The sequence below is a fragment of the Staurois parvus genome, unplaced genomic scaffold (genome assembly GCF_062004578.1).
Source record: "Staurois parvus isolate SC_StPar_1 unplaced genomic scaffold, SC_StPar_1.0 ptg002113l, whole genome shotgun sequence".
NCBI classification, from domain to species: domain Eukaryota; kingdom Metazoa; phylum Chordata; class Amphibia; order Anura; family Ranidae; genus Staurois; species Staurois parvus.
Genome location: NW_028319909.1, coordinates 3,140,894 through 3,158,439, shown reverse-complemented (window position 1 = coordinate 3,158,439; position 17,546 = coordinate 3,140,894). Strand labels below are relative to the sequence as shown.

Genomic DNA, 17,546 nt, shown 5'->3' with positions numbered 1-17,546 from the left:
TGTTTCTTCTCTACCAACCCAGTCCTGCCATCTTGTACTCTAACATTTTACAGGTTGACCACGACCAACAGACACATGCTGCTTAAAGAAAATTCAAATCCAGTTCCTAAGATTTCATGTAAGCTTGGGGTGTATTTCAGGTTGTTCCATTTATTTAATTTCCATACTCTTTGTATTTGTGTTTTCTGTCCATTTTTTGTGGATATAATTGTTATTTGTGTACTGTCAATTACATGTATTTTACCTTTTTTTGTCTGTTTTCTTTCTGTGAAAACATAGTAAAATGATAAGGCTAATAAGGGGCCAGTGAAGTTCATCCAATTCATCTTCCTGTGATAGGGTGACAACACTGCTGCAATGCTTCTGATTACAGAGCAGCGTTGTCGCCATTGTGTAGGCTGTAAAAACTTGCACTACAGAGGGATGAGTATATGTTGTAGGGGGATGTGGCTGTGTGCATTGGCACTGCTTATTAGAGTTTGTAGCTTGTCAATCAGAAATTGACCACACCTAGCCCTGCCGATTGCATTTAAGCCCTGCATTTGCTGCTGAAACCCTTCTACTGGGAGCTGCAGTAATTTGGGAAAGTGTGACACCTCAGGAGAGGTAAAAGATGTTTTCTTTTAACTATATGGGCAGGGGCAGACTGACCATTTGGAAACTCGGGCACTGCCCTAGGGCCCGGGGTCAGTAGGGGACCCCATGAGATGCCCCTGGTACCTTTTTCATGGGCTTTTTTGAGTTTGGGCAAGGATACAAGGGCCCCATGATCCCTTATTGCCCGGGGGCCCCATGAGTTGTCAGTCCGCCCCTGTATATGGGGCTTATGCACCACATAGCTACTGTATTTGGAACCTGTTCAGACCATCACACAGCGGCTTTTAGATGTACTTTATTTTCTTCTTCTCATTGACGCCAATCCATTTAGCCAAAATGGTAAAATGTTGCTAGTCTCCATATTTTTTACCAAAAATTGCCATGTGTCATGTGGTTTCTCAATTGCCAAACCCCCCATCACCTTTCAAGTGTCATGTGGTCTCTCAATTGCCAAACCCCCCATCACCTTTCAAGTGTCATGTGGTCTCTCAATTGCCAAACCCCCCATCACCTTTCAAGTGTCATGTGGTCTCTCAATTGCCAAACCCCCCATCACCTTTCAAGTGTCATGTGGTCTCTCAACTGCCACTTACTCTTAATGGACTTGAAACCCAAAGAAATTTGAGCGGATCAACTTCTTAAGAAAAGTAAGACAAAAAGTCTTCAAAACAAATTATCACCAAAATACCAAAGTAGAGTTTGTCTCTGTTATATTATAACACTTTATACATTTGTTGCCAATATTCACAAGTATTTTTTTTTATCTTTTTGCAAAAAGAAAACAAAAATACCCCCAACAAATCAAGAAGAAAATGCCTTGGATTTCCAGTGATGAGCAATAAAGTGCCCCAACATAAAGGCAACTCCCGCCCCCTCCCTTCTCCCCAGCACGTAGGTATGGAGAATGTGAAATCCCAGAATGCACTGCTTTGATGCACAGCTTGGAAGCTCTCGTTGGGACCGTTTTAATTTTATTTCGGCCGCACACATATCGGTTATGGATAAATGGATGGACAAAGAGACGCCAAGACAAAGACACACTTGGGGCAGGTTTTTTTTTTTTTTTTTGGATAACACCAGTAAGATCTCCCCAGGTGGTGGTTTTTGTTTTTTTTTGGAGAAGCTTAGAAGACAGTTATGGAGGCATCCTGGGAATTATAGACCCAAATAAAAAAAAATTGGGCAACAGAAGCTTGTTAAACTAACCTAAGCCCCTTTCAAACTCGGCACCAGTGCAAATCACAAACATTAACAGCCCGCGAGGATTGAGTCCATTCTTGTATCAGCATAATGCAATGAGTAGTAAGTGCGGGCCTGGGGGCTTGCAATCAGTGATAGGACCATGCAGACAGACAGCTAACATTCAGACAATACTCAAGGCCCTTGGCTCCCCTTCTTTTTGTCTGTGAAAGGGGATTAGGGTCTGTAGAATACCCACAAGAATGTCACAGACACATTTGATGAATGACAGGCATATGAAACTAGAAGGGACTGTGCACTGTCCCTTAGTTATCCCAATGTTTTATCATATTTTATTTTCTACTTGCATACTTGCCCTGCTGTCCCTGAAATGGTGGTACAACATCTTTTTAAACAACCCATCATCACCCATCTATCCAATCCATAACTATGGTTCTCCAAATCCATGACTATTTGCCAAAGTTGTACACTTTCTTTCACCACACTCTTGAGATGTCCAAAAAACTATTTTGAGGGCCAGGAGATGGAGATGCAATTGGGCATCCTATTTGTTGTAGAATAAAGACCAAGATCTTATATTGATTTATAAAGAAGACCTTATCAAGATGGACATCTTCTTTACTTTTTTCCCACATCCATTCCATCTTTTGCTCTGTTGTAGTTAGCATTATTTGACGTCCATCACATTTGCAGAAATATGGTATAAAATCCACTCATACTCTTTTATTGGTGTTGCCGTCGTTTGGTGAGAGGGTAAGGGACTGGAGGTAATGTACACAGTAACGGCGAATTAGACACAAGGTCAGGCAGGGGAAATGACTTTAGACGTTTGGGTTTCTTTTTTTGAGAAAAATCCCTTCAAGAATGGTAATGAGGTACGTTGGGCAACTACATTGAAACTTCTGCCCTTCCAGAGCTGAAGTGGCTTGCAAGTTGCTTCAGCGTTGCAAGGGGGTAAAATAGCAAATTATTAATGTCTCCTAAAACACTAATGAGGTTCATTTTGATTTGCAGTCACTCTCTTCCCTCTCCGCCCTCTAAAATACTTCCGTGTTTTTGTAAGAGCACCTGGGTTCTAGACGTCTCCAAAGGTGAGCCCACCCAAAAAAGTTCCGTAGTCACTGAACGTCACTGATTAAATCCACCCAAAAGTGTCCTTTCGTTCATTAGAAGGCGTAGAAAGTCAATGACACGGTTTTCAAAAATGCATAATTTGTTCCCTCACAGTGTCGGATTCCTTCTAAAAAAATTATTTTTATGTTTTTGTTGATTTTTAAATTTTTTTGTCGATGTTCTTGTGTAATTGTATTTTTTATTTCTTCCACTGCCCGTCTTGAAGATTAATTCTGGATATTCCTTCTTACATTAGATTGTACGTAAGAGGGAGACTAATGTGAGAGACAAGACACAGAGAAGAAGAGGAGATACAGAGTACGTCACACCGTGGTTGGGAAAATAGCCAGGTTCTGTAAGAGAGAAGAAAAAAAAAATATGAGAAAGTGGAAAAAAGGAACACATTAGAGATAACACACCGCACCAGATTTCAGAAAGTAAGAAGTTGAATTCCAGTTCACTTAACACGTCAGTTTGCCTGAAGGCTTTCTCGGCCTTGAAAGATGTACGGAATCAAACAGAACCCAATTTGTATGATGTTTACAGTATATTTTAAGTGACTTGCCTCCAATTTTTTCTGTTTCTGATTTTCTCTGCTGTAAATGAAGGTTGTCTTTTCTCTTTGGTCTGCAGCAACACATTAATCTGGATTTCTAGTTTTGTCTACCAATGCTGTATGCAAAGACTAGGCAACGTTGCTCAGGATTGTCAGAGAAATTAGAACACAGATGACTACAGATCAGTGAATCTTCAAAGTGGACTTGAGTTCAAAAAGTAAAGATTTGCTATCTTATGGGAACATCTAGAAATGTCAATTGTGCCTGAGCAGTACCCTTAAATATTTATTTTTTATCCGTTGCTGGCAGGGGCGGACTGACAACTCATGGGGCCCCCGGGCAATAGGGAATCATGGGGCCCCTGTGTCCTTGCCCCCTAACACCAGGTGGGACTTCCAATGGTGCCACATATACATTGATGTCTTGTTCTAGGAAACCCTTCATTGGTACTCCCAGAACTATGACCGAGATGTCACTGACAACTTATGGTCAATTGCTGAAAATTAGAAGCCACCAGGTGGGACTTCCAGCGTTGCCACATATACATTAATGTCTTGTTCTAGGAAGCCCTCCATTGGTACTCCCAGAACTATGACTGAGATGTCACCGACAACCAGGGGCGGACTGACAACTCATGGGGTCCCAGGGCAATAGGGGATCATGGGGCCCCTGTGTCCTTGCCCAAACTCAAAAAAGCCTATGAAAAAGGTACCAGGGGCATCTCATGGGGCCCCCTACTGACCCTGGGCCCTCGGGCAGTGCCCGAGTTTCCAAATGGTCAGTCCGCCCCTGGTTGCTGGAGAATGTGTTTAACACAGAGACAGATTCATATGAGCCTTAAAGAAGTGGTTCCATTAGAACCTTTGAAATGGGTTGTCTTGTCATTTTGATGTTTTAGAATTAAATAAAGTACCTATGAATTCTCAACATTTAGTCCATGGCTCCTGGGGTGTTTTTTTTGTATCTCTTGTGTTCCCTAGTGTCCAAGAGCAGCCAACCAGACCCCTTGTACACACCAAGAGCTCTCCAAACCCAAGGTGGACTTCAATATTGGTGCTTCATTTAGAAGTTTTGTCTCTAGAAAATACAAAGGCCCTCTCATAAATGGTAAGGGTGGGTAAACGGGACTTTATATGTGGTCCTTGATGCCAGATGCCATATATGAAACCCTAAACCCTCAGTCAATCCTGAATACGGCTGCCAGACTTATTCACCTTTCCAACCGCTCCGTTTCCGCCACCCCCCTCTGCCAATCCTTCCACTGGCTTCCGATTGCGCAAAGGATCAAATTCAAAATCCTAACACTGACGTACAAAGCTGTCCACCATACTGCCCCGAACTACATCACTGACCTAATATCCAAGTACCACCCAACACGCACACTCCGCTCCTCACAAGACCTCTTTCTCTCTAGTTCCCTGGTCTCCTCCTCCCACACCCGCCTGCAGGACTTCTCCAGGGTGTCACCCATCCTCTGGAACTCCCTGCCCCAACCCATCAGATTATCACCTACTCTCCTCTCTTTTAGGTGCACCCTGAAAACCCACCTCTTCAGGGAAGCCTACCCCACCCCCTGCTAACCTGCCGACCTCCTCCACTCTTCCTACCACTCCATCCCCCACAGCTATCTCCTCCTGTGCCACCATCCCCTCCCTCCTAGATTGTAAGCTCGAAAGAGCAGGGCCCTTGTTCCCCTCATGTTTTGCATTGTATTGGTATTGTTCTGTCACATGTTCTGTCCCCCTTTGTAATGTACAGCGCTGAGCGAACTATTGGCACTTTATAAATACTGTATAATAGTAATAATAATAAATACAAAGGAACTTTTCTCATAAAAAATGACCCTGCATCCAAACCAATCCTAAACGTCCAAAATCATAAATCAAATATAAATATAATTAAAGTCTCTATATAATAAAGTCTTTTTCTCAAAATAAGTGTATTTCTTTCCTTTATCCCACGTGGTGTTTCCAGATTAAAAGGAAAGAAATACTTATTTTGAGAAAAAGACTTTATTATATAGAGACTTTAATTATATTTATATTAGATTTATGATTTTGGACGTTTAGGATTGGTTTGGATGCAGGGTCATTTTTTATGAGAAAAGTTCCTTTGTATTTACTTTTTCTTTAACCTCCTCGGCGGTCTGATTATTTCAGATTTTTGGTGCTGAAAGCGGTACCATTATTTTGCATGGAAATATGTAGTTTTTTATTGTAGGCTGTAATTTTTAGGAATAACTCACTGAAATCTGTCCGAACAAGAGTCTAGTAAACATCCCGGGTATGATAAAATTTGAAACATGAAATCATAAATTATAATTTAATAAATAATCATAAAAAATAATAATATAATAATAATACATTTAATTCAATAATATCAAACCAAAAACACTGAAATTTGAAATATAGCGCCAAGTTCGCACATCGCTGAGCTCAGTCGCAGAATAATTTTCAGTGTCTGATGAGGAATTTCCCCCACGAATCATTATCATTCAATTCTGCAAGTGGTTCTGATTTACTATCGCTGTTCTCTAGCCGGTCTAAAACCGCTTTTGACCTAAAGGGACGCTTTTTGGACGCCATGGACTTTTCTTAGTTTCCAGGCAGAAAGAACAGTAAGGCAGGCAGGGCGCCGGACAAAGCACTCGGGACAAAATGTATGTGAAATGGGTTGAAACAGCAATGTTTTACTATGTAAAATTTGTTTGGAAAAAATTACACTTTTTAAAATTTTCAAATTTCCCGCCGCCGCCCGTACATCCCGACGGCACAGGGACCGGAACACAGAAGCCGGATGCCGGCATTGGCCGGAGGAGATGGCCGGGGACGCTGCAGGGGACACATCGCGGGAACGCAGGACAAGGTAAGCTCTGCAGGGAATCCCTGAGCAATGCCGCATGGTAAGCCCGAGTGTAGCTCGGGGTTACCGCTTTTGGTGCTGACATTTTACCCCGAGCTACACTCGGGAATACCGCCAGGGGGGTTAAAGGGTGAAAGTTGTTGACTTTTCTTTAGGGTGTGGTAGTTATTGGTATAGGTGGTATTGTGCTATAAGATTGGTTTACATATATGAACCCTCTCTTTTTAACTATGTCTTCTTTCTTATGGATGATTTTTACAGTGATGTAATCAAAGCTTGATATTTAATCCTATTTTGTGTGAATTCTCAGTGGCACATATTAAGTCCTGCTTACCCACCCTTACTTCTTGTTGGGAATGGAGGGCCTTTGTATTTTCTGCACACTTAAGGATGATGTCCCCTGAGAAATCCTAATATCATTACAAACAGAGTACCTCCTCGTACCCTTACACAAATGTATCTACCTGCAGCTTCCAGTCCATCTAACAATGTCATGTGAAAGGAAAGTCCTCTCAGTAGGCTGCATAGGCCCTGCACTGCACTGTGGCATGTACTGCTGGCTGCCTCTACAATTTGCCAAAACATTACATTTGCATTTTGCTCAGGGCTCCTCAGGGGCGGTGACAGGGACGGGGGGGGGGGGGGTCTCGCAATAAATCGAGCCCAAACAAAAAGCTTTGATAGTGTAGTCATTTTTATTATAAGCTTTTTGCTTGGGCTCGGTTTATTGCGCCCCCCGCTCCCTTTCAATGTGGATTCCATTGTGCTCCATGCATACTATTGGAAGTGGTCCCCCTGCTGGATGGATGTACATCTCTGTCACCTGGAGCAGGGGCGGACTGACAACTCATGGGGCCCCCGGGCAATAGGGGATCATGGGGCCCCTGTGTCCTTGCCCAAACTCAAAAAAGCCTATGAAAAAGGTACCAGGGGCATCTCATGGGGCCCCCTACTGACCTCGGGCCCTCGGGCAGTGCCTGTGTTTTCAAATGGTCAGTCCGCCCCTGTATGTAAGTGAAACATAGCTAAACATCTAGCCAAAAAACGCTGTCATCTTCCACTATGACAATGCCTCTGCCCATTGCTCTTATCAATCAACGACAACATTGCAACAATTTTGGTGGCAAATCATTAGGAATCCACCTTACAGTTCTGATTTAGCACCTTCTGACTTTTTCTTATCTCCTAACCTGAAAACAATGTTAAAAAGTTCCCCATGGAGCAGGGGCGGACTGACAACTCATGGGGCCCCCGGGCAATAGGGGATCATGGGGCCCCTGTGTCCTTGCCCAAACTCAAAAAAGCCTATGAAAAAGGTACCGGGGCATCTCATGGGGCCTCCTACAGACCCCGGGCCCTCGGGCAGTGCCCTAGTTACCAAATGGTTAGTCCGCCCCTGGGCGGTGACTAATCTTCATCTATGAGGTTAGTTCTTGCACTTCTAGTTCTAGTACTTTAAGGTGACCTCGAGACTTTATCAAAACTCTGTATTTTCATACTACAGATACTCAGGGCTGCTTAGTGGCAGTGGCCAAACTTCGTCTATAAGGTCTGTTCTAGCACTTCTAGTTCTAGTGCTATAGGCTGACCCATTCTAATCTGTAAAAAAAATAATTTTAAATTGCTGAAGATGCCCATTTATTTAGCTAAATTGAGAAAACGATACTGTTTTGAGTTAATAAAATTATTCTTTGTCATATATATATATATATATATATATATATATATTTTATTCTACAAGGTAACCTCCAACCACATGTGAGCAAGAATGGTGGGCTTTAACTCTAAGCTGCTGCACATATGTGCTCACGGCAGCAGAAGGTTTTGTGTTTAGAGTGCCCTCGTAGCATGCTCCCAGCACACCTACAGTTCTCGGTGAAGGCTTCAGGATCCTGATCATGTGACCACTGTGAGAGTCGAACACAGCAGTAACATGATACAGAAGCCACAGCTCCACCCACGGATTAAAGCATTATGGGGTTGTGGGTAGGTGCAGTCTGCTTTCTCCATTGCAGGTGGTGCTCAACCACAGTGGTACCGCAGCCTGTAGAGGAAGTAGAAAAAACATGGTTCCTGTTGGCTACGCCAACCAGATGACCCTGATGGCCATTTTGGGTCAGCAGAGGTTTTATAAGTCCCTTCCCACGAGAGTAGGGAAAGATCACCCATCTGTCAGGGAAAGTGATAGTGGCAGGGAAAGGTTCCAGATGAGTAGGGACATCCTAGGGATTTGCAACCCTTTACGGAAACCTCCCCTTTGGGACTGGACCGTCTAGGCTGCATTCTGCCCTCTGAAGACAGACACTGTCGGTGCACCCAGTGGTGTAGTTAGGTGTCGTGCTGCCCTAGGCAACACAAAAATTGGCTCCCCCCCCCCATGGAGAGACCCTCAGATTGATCAACAACACCCCACCCCCACCCGAGAGAGCTTTCCACTACCACCACCTCCCATACACTGGCAACGCTCCCCCCCCGACCCTGCGAGAGAGAAGACACTCACCTTCATAGCTCCGGACATCCCCGGGAACAAGAGTCAGGCTCTGCATACACCATCAAGCAGCCCCTCTCAGATCCCACCTGGTCCCCATGCTGTGTGTGTCCCTTCTTCAATCCCTTCCTTTAGGGGGGTGGAGCTGCCCTCCTGAAAGATGCCGCTGCCCCCCTGAAAGATGCCGCTGCCCCCCTGAAAAATGCCGCCCTAGGCAAATGCCTTGTTTGCCTTGTGGTAAATACACCCCTGGGTGCACCCTTACCTGATTTCACTCTGCATTAATCTGAACTACAACCGGGCTGTTTGTCTTTATTGCCACTGCACCCACTCACAAGGTTAACCTTGACACGATAAAGGATTTCTACAACAGTATGGACCAGCACAGAAGCAGTACCTCCCCTATTTTGTACATAGCCTCTCATAGGGGAGGTGTTGTTGCCAGGGGTGGACTGACCATTTGGAAACTCGGGCACTGCCCGAGGGCCCGGGGTCAGTAGGGGGCCCCATTGAGATGCCCCTGGTACCTTTTTCATAGGCTTTTTTGAGTTTGGGCAAGGACACAGGGGCCCCATGATCCCCTATTGCCCGGGGGCCCCATGAGTTGTCAGTCCGCCCCTGTATATGGGGCTTATGCACCACATAGCTACTGTATTTGGAACCTGTTTAGACCATCACACAGCGGCTTTTAGATGTACTTTATTTTCTTCTTCTCATTGACGCCAATCCATTTAGTCAGTCCGCCCCTGGCCATGTATGATTTAGCACAACAGCAGCCTCCAGAACCCTTGAGCTCTTGCCTAGGCCTTCCCACCTTCCGGCCTGGCACCATGTATTGTTAAGCCATACATCCATTCCATTTTCCAAAGTGTGTCCCTCCTCTGAGTTATTCAGAGGTCTCTGAAATTTGTTCTCTCCTGGTAGTCAAGTATGATTTAGTACAACAGCTGTTAAGAGTGTCCAGAACACTTGAGCTCTTGCCTAGGCCTTCCCACCTTCTGGCCTGGTACCATTAGGCTTTTTTGAGTTTGGGCAAGGACACAGGGGCCCCACGATCCCCTATTGCCCGGGGGCCCCATGAGTTGTCAGTCCGCCCCTGGTTGTTCCTTCTACTATTCCATTTATGTGTGTAAATTTCAACTTGAGCTAGTGCTCTCCGTAAGCAACAGGATGTTTTCAACACATGGTAAGAAAATTGCATTGATAGGAGCTTAGAATTCTTCTTAATATTCATATGCAATTATTTTTTATTTTCCGGACTACAAAAAGGATATTGTTTTCAAAATGTTTATTCTTTATTGTTTTTTAGATAAAATAAAAAGGAAACACATACAGAACCGCTCTACATGGCCTTTAATACTACAATTGTGCAATTAATTATGTTTTAACTAGCGACAGCAGCAATAATATCTCACAAAACTTAACCAGATGTAAAATATATATTGTACCACGATCAATGTTAGCTCCATTACCACTCTGAATATGAAAAACAATTAAGAGTTATAATCTTACATTTCCATCTGTTTTTATTCCCTGCTCCGATATGCTCTTCACAGTTAATAGACCATTTATCTCCGCACAAAACCAGCTTTCATTTAGGAGAATCTGCTGACCGCTTCTTGCTATGTGTCAGCGAGGCAAATATTTGATAGTAATTATCTGAATATTTAAAGTTTGCCAGATTGGTTCACTTTCAAGCCGATGATTAGGCTGAGGCCATATTATATATTTTTTATGTCGCTCATGGCACTACAAGTTCAGGGAAATTCCATTAAAAAAACTTGCATGATAGTCTCCCACAAAAAGCTCATTATTTCGTTGTCAGGACTTCTGAAATCTATGTATTTATGTGAAAATTAATCTTTTCCATTGTCGCTGATGAAAACTTGAGTCTAATATTTAAAATGTATGTCAAGCCTAAAACTTTTTTTCTTTTAGTTTTGGATAGAGTAGGGAATTACTACTTCTCTTGGACTGTTACTGCTTCCTGGGGTTCCATTATAGAGATTTCCCCTCACTTCCTGTCTTGCTGACCACATGACTATTGCACAGAGATAGGCTTGTCCACTCCCCATTACCACCATGACCGTTCCGTACAAACCCCCCTTTCCCCTTAACCAATTATACTTACAAAAGACATGACACCAATTTTGGAGTAAAATGGCCAACATGGCCTTTTATTAACAACACAAATTTAAATACACCAACCATTCCTTATAACAGAAACCCAAAGAATTGTTGTTGGTCTTCGAAGGCACCCCCAAAGATCTGAAATGCACCTGTGGACAACCATATATACTAGGCCTCCAGCCGCAACCAACCAGCTCGGAGACAACCATACCGTCCACAGTGCAGCACCACCACCTTCCAGTTAAACCTTGGTTAACTGGGAATGTCCCCGGGCATCCCATACCACCGATGGGTCCCACACCATTGTTTTTACCTTTCAAGATAAGAACCGCCTCCAAAGACCAACAACCGCCCAGGAACCAACATAACCCCCCTTTACCTGGAGGGACCCAATACTCAAGAAAACCGGGAAGGGTGGGAGGGAAGCTCTCACTCCTGACCCCCAGCTCAAACTGACGCCCCCTCACTGAAACCCCCCACCCTAAGGTGCAGGAAACCCCACCTACTCTCAACCTTCCACCAATTAAAAACCCCCACTATGAAAACAAACCCCTTGGATCTGCCTTAACCCTTTATGCTCCTCCTTCCCCACTCTGGGCCTAGTCATGTATGCCCTGTGCCATTTCTTCTTTCTTTTTGCTCCGGGCATTTCTGTTTCACTAGACAGGAAGTGCAGGAAAATAATATAGATGCAGAAAGAAACAAAAATCTGATAAGAGTTACAGTCTCCTTCTACTTGAAATTCAAAATTCATTCATTTTCATTTTATTTCTGCTTGTGTTGCTTGTTGGCAGGTGGCTGCCTTGCACAATGACCTGCTAGGCAATTCAGGATCTTGTCCAATGACTCCCCCCAAAGTGTGGGTGGTGGACGGAGACCAATCCCTGATGCACCCTCCTGGCTGTGAGCTTCGCCCCCTCATTCCTAGAGGTTCCAGCCACTGGTCCACCTTCTCCAGGGGACACCGGTAGGACACACTCTCTTTCTGTCCCTTGAGGAACCCAGCAAAGTCCTGCAATGTTCCATGTGTAAGTACAGGCCTCAGGAGGACATTTCCTGGCATAGCTTCCTTCTTTGTCCCCACCTGCAAGGGGAAGAAGGGCAAGTCCTGCTGCTTTCCTTACTCCTTTCTGCTTCTAGGAGCAACTGAACTCCAAGCCCCACTACAACCCACCTACTGGGACTCCTTCCCACTCCTTCCCCAAAGGAAGAAATTCCACCTAAAGGGGAACTCTCACCACTCCACCTGTTTACATGCTGTTTGCATAGTTCCCCTCACCTCCTGCCTGGTCAGCAGTACAGGAAATTAGTAAAATCTCTCTAATGGGATCCCAGATTGCAGTAAAAACCTGACAGGGGTTCTGCTACTTCTCCACTCTTCAAAATTAAGCAGAAAGGTTTTGGTTGGACATGCACTTTAAGTTGGCGTGTGTTTAGAATGTTGTATCTTTTATGAAATGTTATTTTTGAAATTAAATGCATCCCATCAGGCAGGCCTGTGCAACTGAGGCATCCCACCAGAGTGGTAGGGCAATAGAAATATTTTGGGCAGTAGGATATGGGCAAGCTTTGAAACTACCCATAAGTGTTGGAGCTTTGCCCATTCAGCTCAGGAAAGAGCAAAGCTGCAGATCTATGCTGGCACTTTTTAAGCACTTTTTGGCTTCATTCACAAGGGCAATTACTGTGTGCCCCATGCAGGGCCGTGTTTTGCCAGAACAGGGGTGCAGAGGCAGGGGAAGACTAACCATTCAAGCACTCGGGCACTGCCCGAGGGCCCGGGGTCAGTAGGGGGCCCCATGAAATGCCCCTGGTACCTTTTTATATAGGCTTTTTTGGGTGTGCTTTGAGTGTGGGCAAGGACACAGGGGCCCCATGATCCCCTATTGCCCGGAGGCCCCATGAGTTGTCAGTCCACCCCCGTGCAAAGGTGTTGTGTGCATTCGAGGGCCGGCAATCCCCTAGATATCTATTGGGAAATGCAGCTGCATGGACACAGTTGCTGTGTCCAAATTAGACTTTTGTTCAGGTGCAGGGCCTGAAGGTTTGGGGGACACACAACTGCACCCACAGTTCATCCATGCAGTCACATGTCCCAATAGATATTAATTTATTTATTTCAGGTACTTATATAGCGCTGTCAATTTACGCAGCACTTTACATATATATTGTACATTCACATCAGTCCCTAACCCTCAAGGGGTGTACAATCTAAGGTCCCTAACTCACATTCATACATACACATACTAGGCCCAATTTAGACAGGAGCCAATTCACCTACCAGCATGTCTTTGGAGTGTGGGAGGAAACCGGAGACCCGGAGGAAACCAATGCAGGCACAGGGAGAACATGCAAACTCCAGGCAGGTGGTACTGTGGCTGGGATTTGAACAGGGATGGACTGACCATTTGGAAACCCAGGCACTGCCCGAGAGCCTGGGATCAGTAGGGGGCCCCATGAGGTGCCCCTGGTACCTTTTTCATATGCTTTTTTGAGTTTGGGCAATGACACAGGGGCCCCATGATCCCCTATTGTCGGGGGGCCCCATGAGTTGTCAGTCCGCTCCTGCCCCTGGTACCTTTTTCATAGGCTTTTTTGAGTGTGGGCAAGGACACAGGGGCCCCATGATCCCCTATTGCCCGAGGGCCCCATGAGTTGTCAGTCCGCTCCTGCCCCTGGTACCTTTTTCATAGGCTTTTTTGAGTGTGGGCAAGGACACAGGGGCCCCATGATCCCCTATTGCCCAGGGGCCCCATGAGTTGTCAGTCCGCTCCTGCCCCTGGTATCTTTTTCATAGGCTTTTTTGAGTGTGGGCAATGACACAGGGGCCCCATGATCTCCTACTTGCCCGGGGGCCCCATGAGTTGTCAGTCCGCTCCTGCCCCTGGTACCTTTTTCATAGGCTTTTTTGAGTGTGGGCAAGGACACAGGGGCCCCATGATCCCCTATTGCCCAGGGGCCCCATGAGTTGTCAGTCCGCTCCTGCCCCTGGTATCTTTTTCATAGGCTTTTTTGAGTGTGGGCAATGACACAGGGGCCCCATGATCTCCTACTTGCCCGGGGGCCCCATGAGTTGTCAGTCCGCTCCTGCCCCTGGTACCTTTTTCATAGGCTTTTTTGAGTGTGGGCAAGGACACAGGGGCCCCATGATCCCCTATTGCCCAGGGGCCCCATGAGTTGTCAGTCCGCCCCTGGATATGAACCACCAACGACCCTAGCACTGCCAGGTGGGAGTGCTAACCATTTAGCCACTGTGCTCCCAATAGCTATCTATGGGACTATTGGCACAAGGATGCATGGAACTCCTGTGCATTCCCATGCCGAAAAAAACATGGCCCTGCACTGGGCATGCAAGCAATTGCCCATGTGAACAAGACCAATACCTTCTCACAGTTTACTTTTTAACATAGATTTACTTTAAGAAAAAAGTTACATCCAACAAATTTCTGGAGAAAACAGCAAGAGGCAAATCGCTTGATAAAAATAGAATTATTTGTCAGCGGTTTCTCAGGTTGGCCTCTAAAACTCCGTCAATGGTGACTGCATTTGCTTGGCAGTCTAACAAAGTGCTAAACAAGCATCACAATCCCATAGAATATCCAGTACGGGGACAGATAAAGGCCTCTTTCAGGGAAATCGGAACAAAAACAACAGCAGCGCTTTAAAGAGGATTGTGGGAATCTGATTAGAGCTGTGAAGCGTGCACTCGGGCTGATAGTCATTCCCCCAGAAAGTCACCGGCTAGATGTAGAGAACGAGCTTGTTTTCTTCTCTGCGAGTTAATTAAGGAAGCAATTATTAAAGTTGTGCAGTCTTGGGACTTAACCTCAAAGGAAACCTCGGCCGTTGGCTTGCCTACAAAGATAGATATCCATGACATTGTTTTTTAAAAAGAAAAAAAATTAGAAAAAGTAAAAAAAAAAGAGTAGACAAAGACCTTAAAAAACCTACTGTGGCGGCAGATGCAGCACCTTGCTTGTCTGTGTCTGCACAATAATTTTAAGCAATAAAAAAAACAGAAATGACAATCCACAACAAGCCTGTAGGCTGAAGAGGACTAAGATTGCGGGGGCATCTGCGGCAGACGTAATGTCGGAGACTTCGCAGCTTGTTACAAAGATGTCAGATGCGCACTTGGTGCACCCTGGGAGCTGCGCGGCGCGGGCTGCTTTGCAGCAGATACAGCTCCAAGTTTTTTTTTTTCCTATTGTTGCATGATAATCTGCGGAGGCAAAAGGGTGCTCAGGAGTAAATTGGATAAAGTTAATTTGAAAGTGCTGGGAAGTTGGGTCAATCTCGAGTTTCGAAGGAGGGGAGGCTGAACGTTCGCTAGATAAAAACGTGAAGGAGAGAGTGCTTTCCAGGCGACAAGTCAGCAGATGGCTGGGCTTACAAAGATAGGCACACCGGGGCACCGTGTCAAACGCATTTCTCAGTTTTAGGCTAAGATATCTGAACAGACGGAAAAATTATGTTTCGCGGCTGGTGTGTCTCAGCGCTATTGTTTCATGAAACACCTTCTGATGTGTTCAACTAAAACATATCTCTTTTTTTATTTTCAAATACAATAATGAATGCGAATATTTCACATTTACTGCTTGTTGCCAGAAAATGGAGAGGCCTAGACAATAGTTCAAGCGTTCTGAAGGCTTAACAGCTGTTGTGCTGAAACAGACATGAATACCAGGAGAAAACAGATTACAAAGACTGCTGAATGACTCAGAGGAAGGACACACTTTGGAAAATGGAATGGATGTATGGCCTCACCATACATGGTGCCAGGCCAGAAGGTGGAAAGGCCTAGGCAAGAGCTCAAGTGTTCTGGGTGCTCTTAGCAGCTGTTGTACTAAATCATACATGACTACCAGGAGAGAACAGATTACAAAGACTGCTGAATGATTCAGAGGAGGGACGCACTTTGGAAAATGGAATGGATGTATGGCCTCATCATACATGGTGCCAGGCCAGAAGGTGGTAAGGCCTAGGCAAGAGCTCAAGTGTTCTGGAGGATGTTAACAGCTGTTGTGCTAAATCATACATGACTAGCAGGAGAAAACAGATTACAAAGACTGCTGAATGACTCAGAGGAGGGACACACTTTGGAAAATGGAATGGATGTATGGCTTCATCATACATGGTGCCATGCCAGAAGGTGGAAAGGCCTAGGCAAGAACCCAAGTGTTCTGGATGCTCTTAACAGCTGTTGTACTAAATCATACATGACTAGCAGGAGAAAACAGATTACAAAGACTGCTGAATGACTCAGAGGAGAAACGCACTTTGGAAAATGGAATGGATGTATGGCCTAACCATACATGGCGCCAGGCCAGAAGGTGGGAAGGCCTAGGCAAGAGCTCAAGTGTTCTGGAGGCTTTTAACAGCTGTTGCGCTAAATCAGACATTACTACCAGACGAAAACAGATTACAAAGACTGCTGAATGACTCAGAAGAGGGATGCACTTTGGAAAATGGAATGGATGTATGGCCTCACCATACATGGTGCCAGGCTAGAAGGTGGAAAGGCCTAGGCAAGAGCTCAAGGGTTCTGGACGCTCTTAGCAGCTGTTGTACTAAATCATACATGACTACCAGAAGAAAACAGATTACAAAGACTGCTGAATAATTCAGAGGAGGGACGCACTTTGGAAAATGGAATGGATGTATGGCCTCACCATACATGGTGCGAGGCCAGAAGGTGGAAAGGCCTAGGCAAGAGCTCAAGTGTTCTGGAGGCTGTTAACAGCTGTTGTGCTAAATCATACATGACTACTAGGAGAGAACAGATTACAAAGACTGCTGAATGATTCAGAGGAGGGACGCACTTTGGAAAATGGAATGGATGTATGGCCTCACCATACATGGTGCCAGGCCAGAAGCTGGAAAGGCCTAGGCAAGAACCCAAGTGTTCTGAATGCTCTTAACGGCTGTTGTGCTAAATCATACATGACTAGCAGGAGAAAACAGATTGCAAAGACTGCTGAATGACTCAGAGGAGGGACGCACTTTGGAAAATGGAATGGATGTATGGCCTCACCATACATGGTGCCAGCCCAGAAGGTGGAAAGGCCTAGGCAAGAGCTCAAGTGTTCTGGAGGCTGTTAACAGCTGTTGTACTAAATCATACATGACTAGCAGGAGAAAACAGACTACAAAGACTGCTGAATGATTCAGAGGAGGGACACACTTTGGAAAATGGAATGGATGTATGGCCTCACCATACATGGTGCCAGGCCAGAAGGTAGAAAGGCCTAGGCAAGAACCCAAGTGTTCTGGACGCTCTTAACAGCTGTTGTGCTAAATCATACATAACTACCAGGAGAAAACAGATTACAAAGACTGCTGAATGACTCAGAGGAGGGACACACTTTGGAAAATGGAATGGATGTATGGCCTCCTCATAAATGGAGCCTGTCCGGAATGTGGAAAGGCCTAGGCATGAGCACAAGCATTCTGAAGTCTCAGCTGTTGTAGTAAATGAGAAGGATGTGTCTGCTCCATAAATGGTATATTAATACAGACATGAGTAACAGAAGAGAACAGATTACAAAGATTGTTGTACTAAAACAGACATGAGTTGCATGAGAAAACAAATTGCAACC

General features: G+C 45.1%; 1 protein-coding gene across 1 annotated transcript in view; it reads right to left on the bottom strand.

Annotated features, from left to right (window-relative positions):
• Window positions 1-1,290: 1,290 nt before the first annotated feature.
• The window catches only part of IGLON5 (IgLON family member 5), a 632,942-nt gene continuing 616,686 nt past the window's right edge, over window positions 1,291-17,546 (bottom strand). Inside the window, exon 8 of the mRNA XM_089665070.1 lies at window positions 1,291-3,263. Within this exon, the coding sequence (XP_089521196.1) occupies window positions 3,163-3,263 (101 nt within the window). The 3' untranslated portion in view covers window positions 1,291-3,162. The remainder of the gene's footprint in view (window positions 3,264-17,546) is intronic.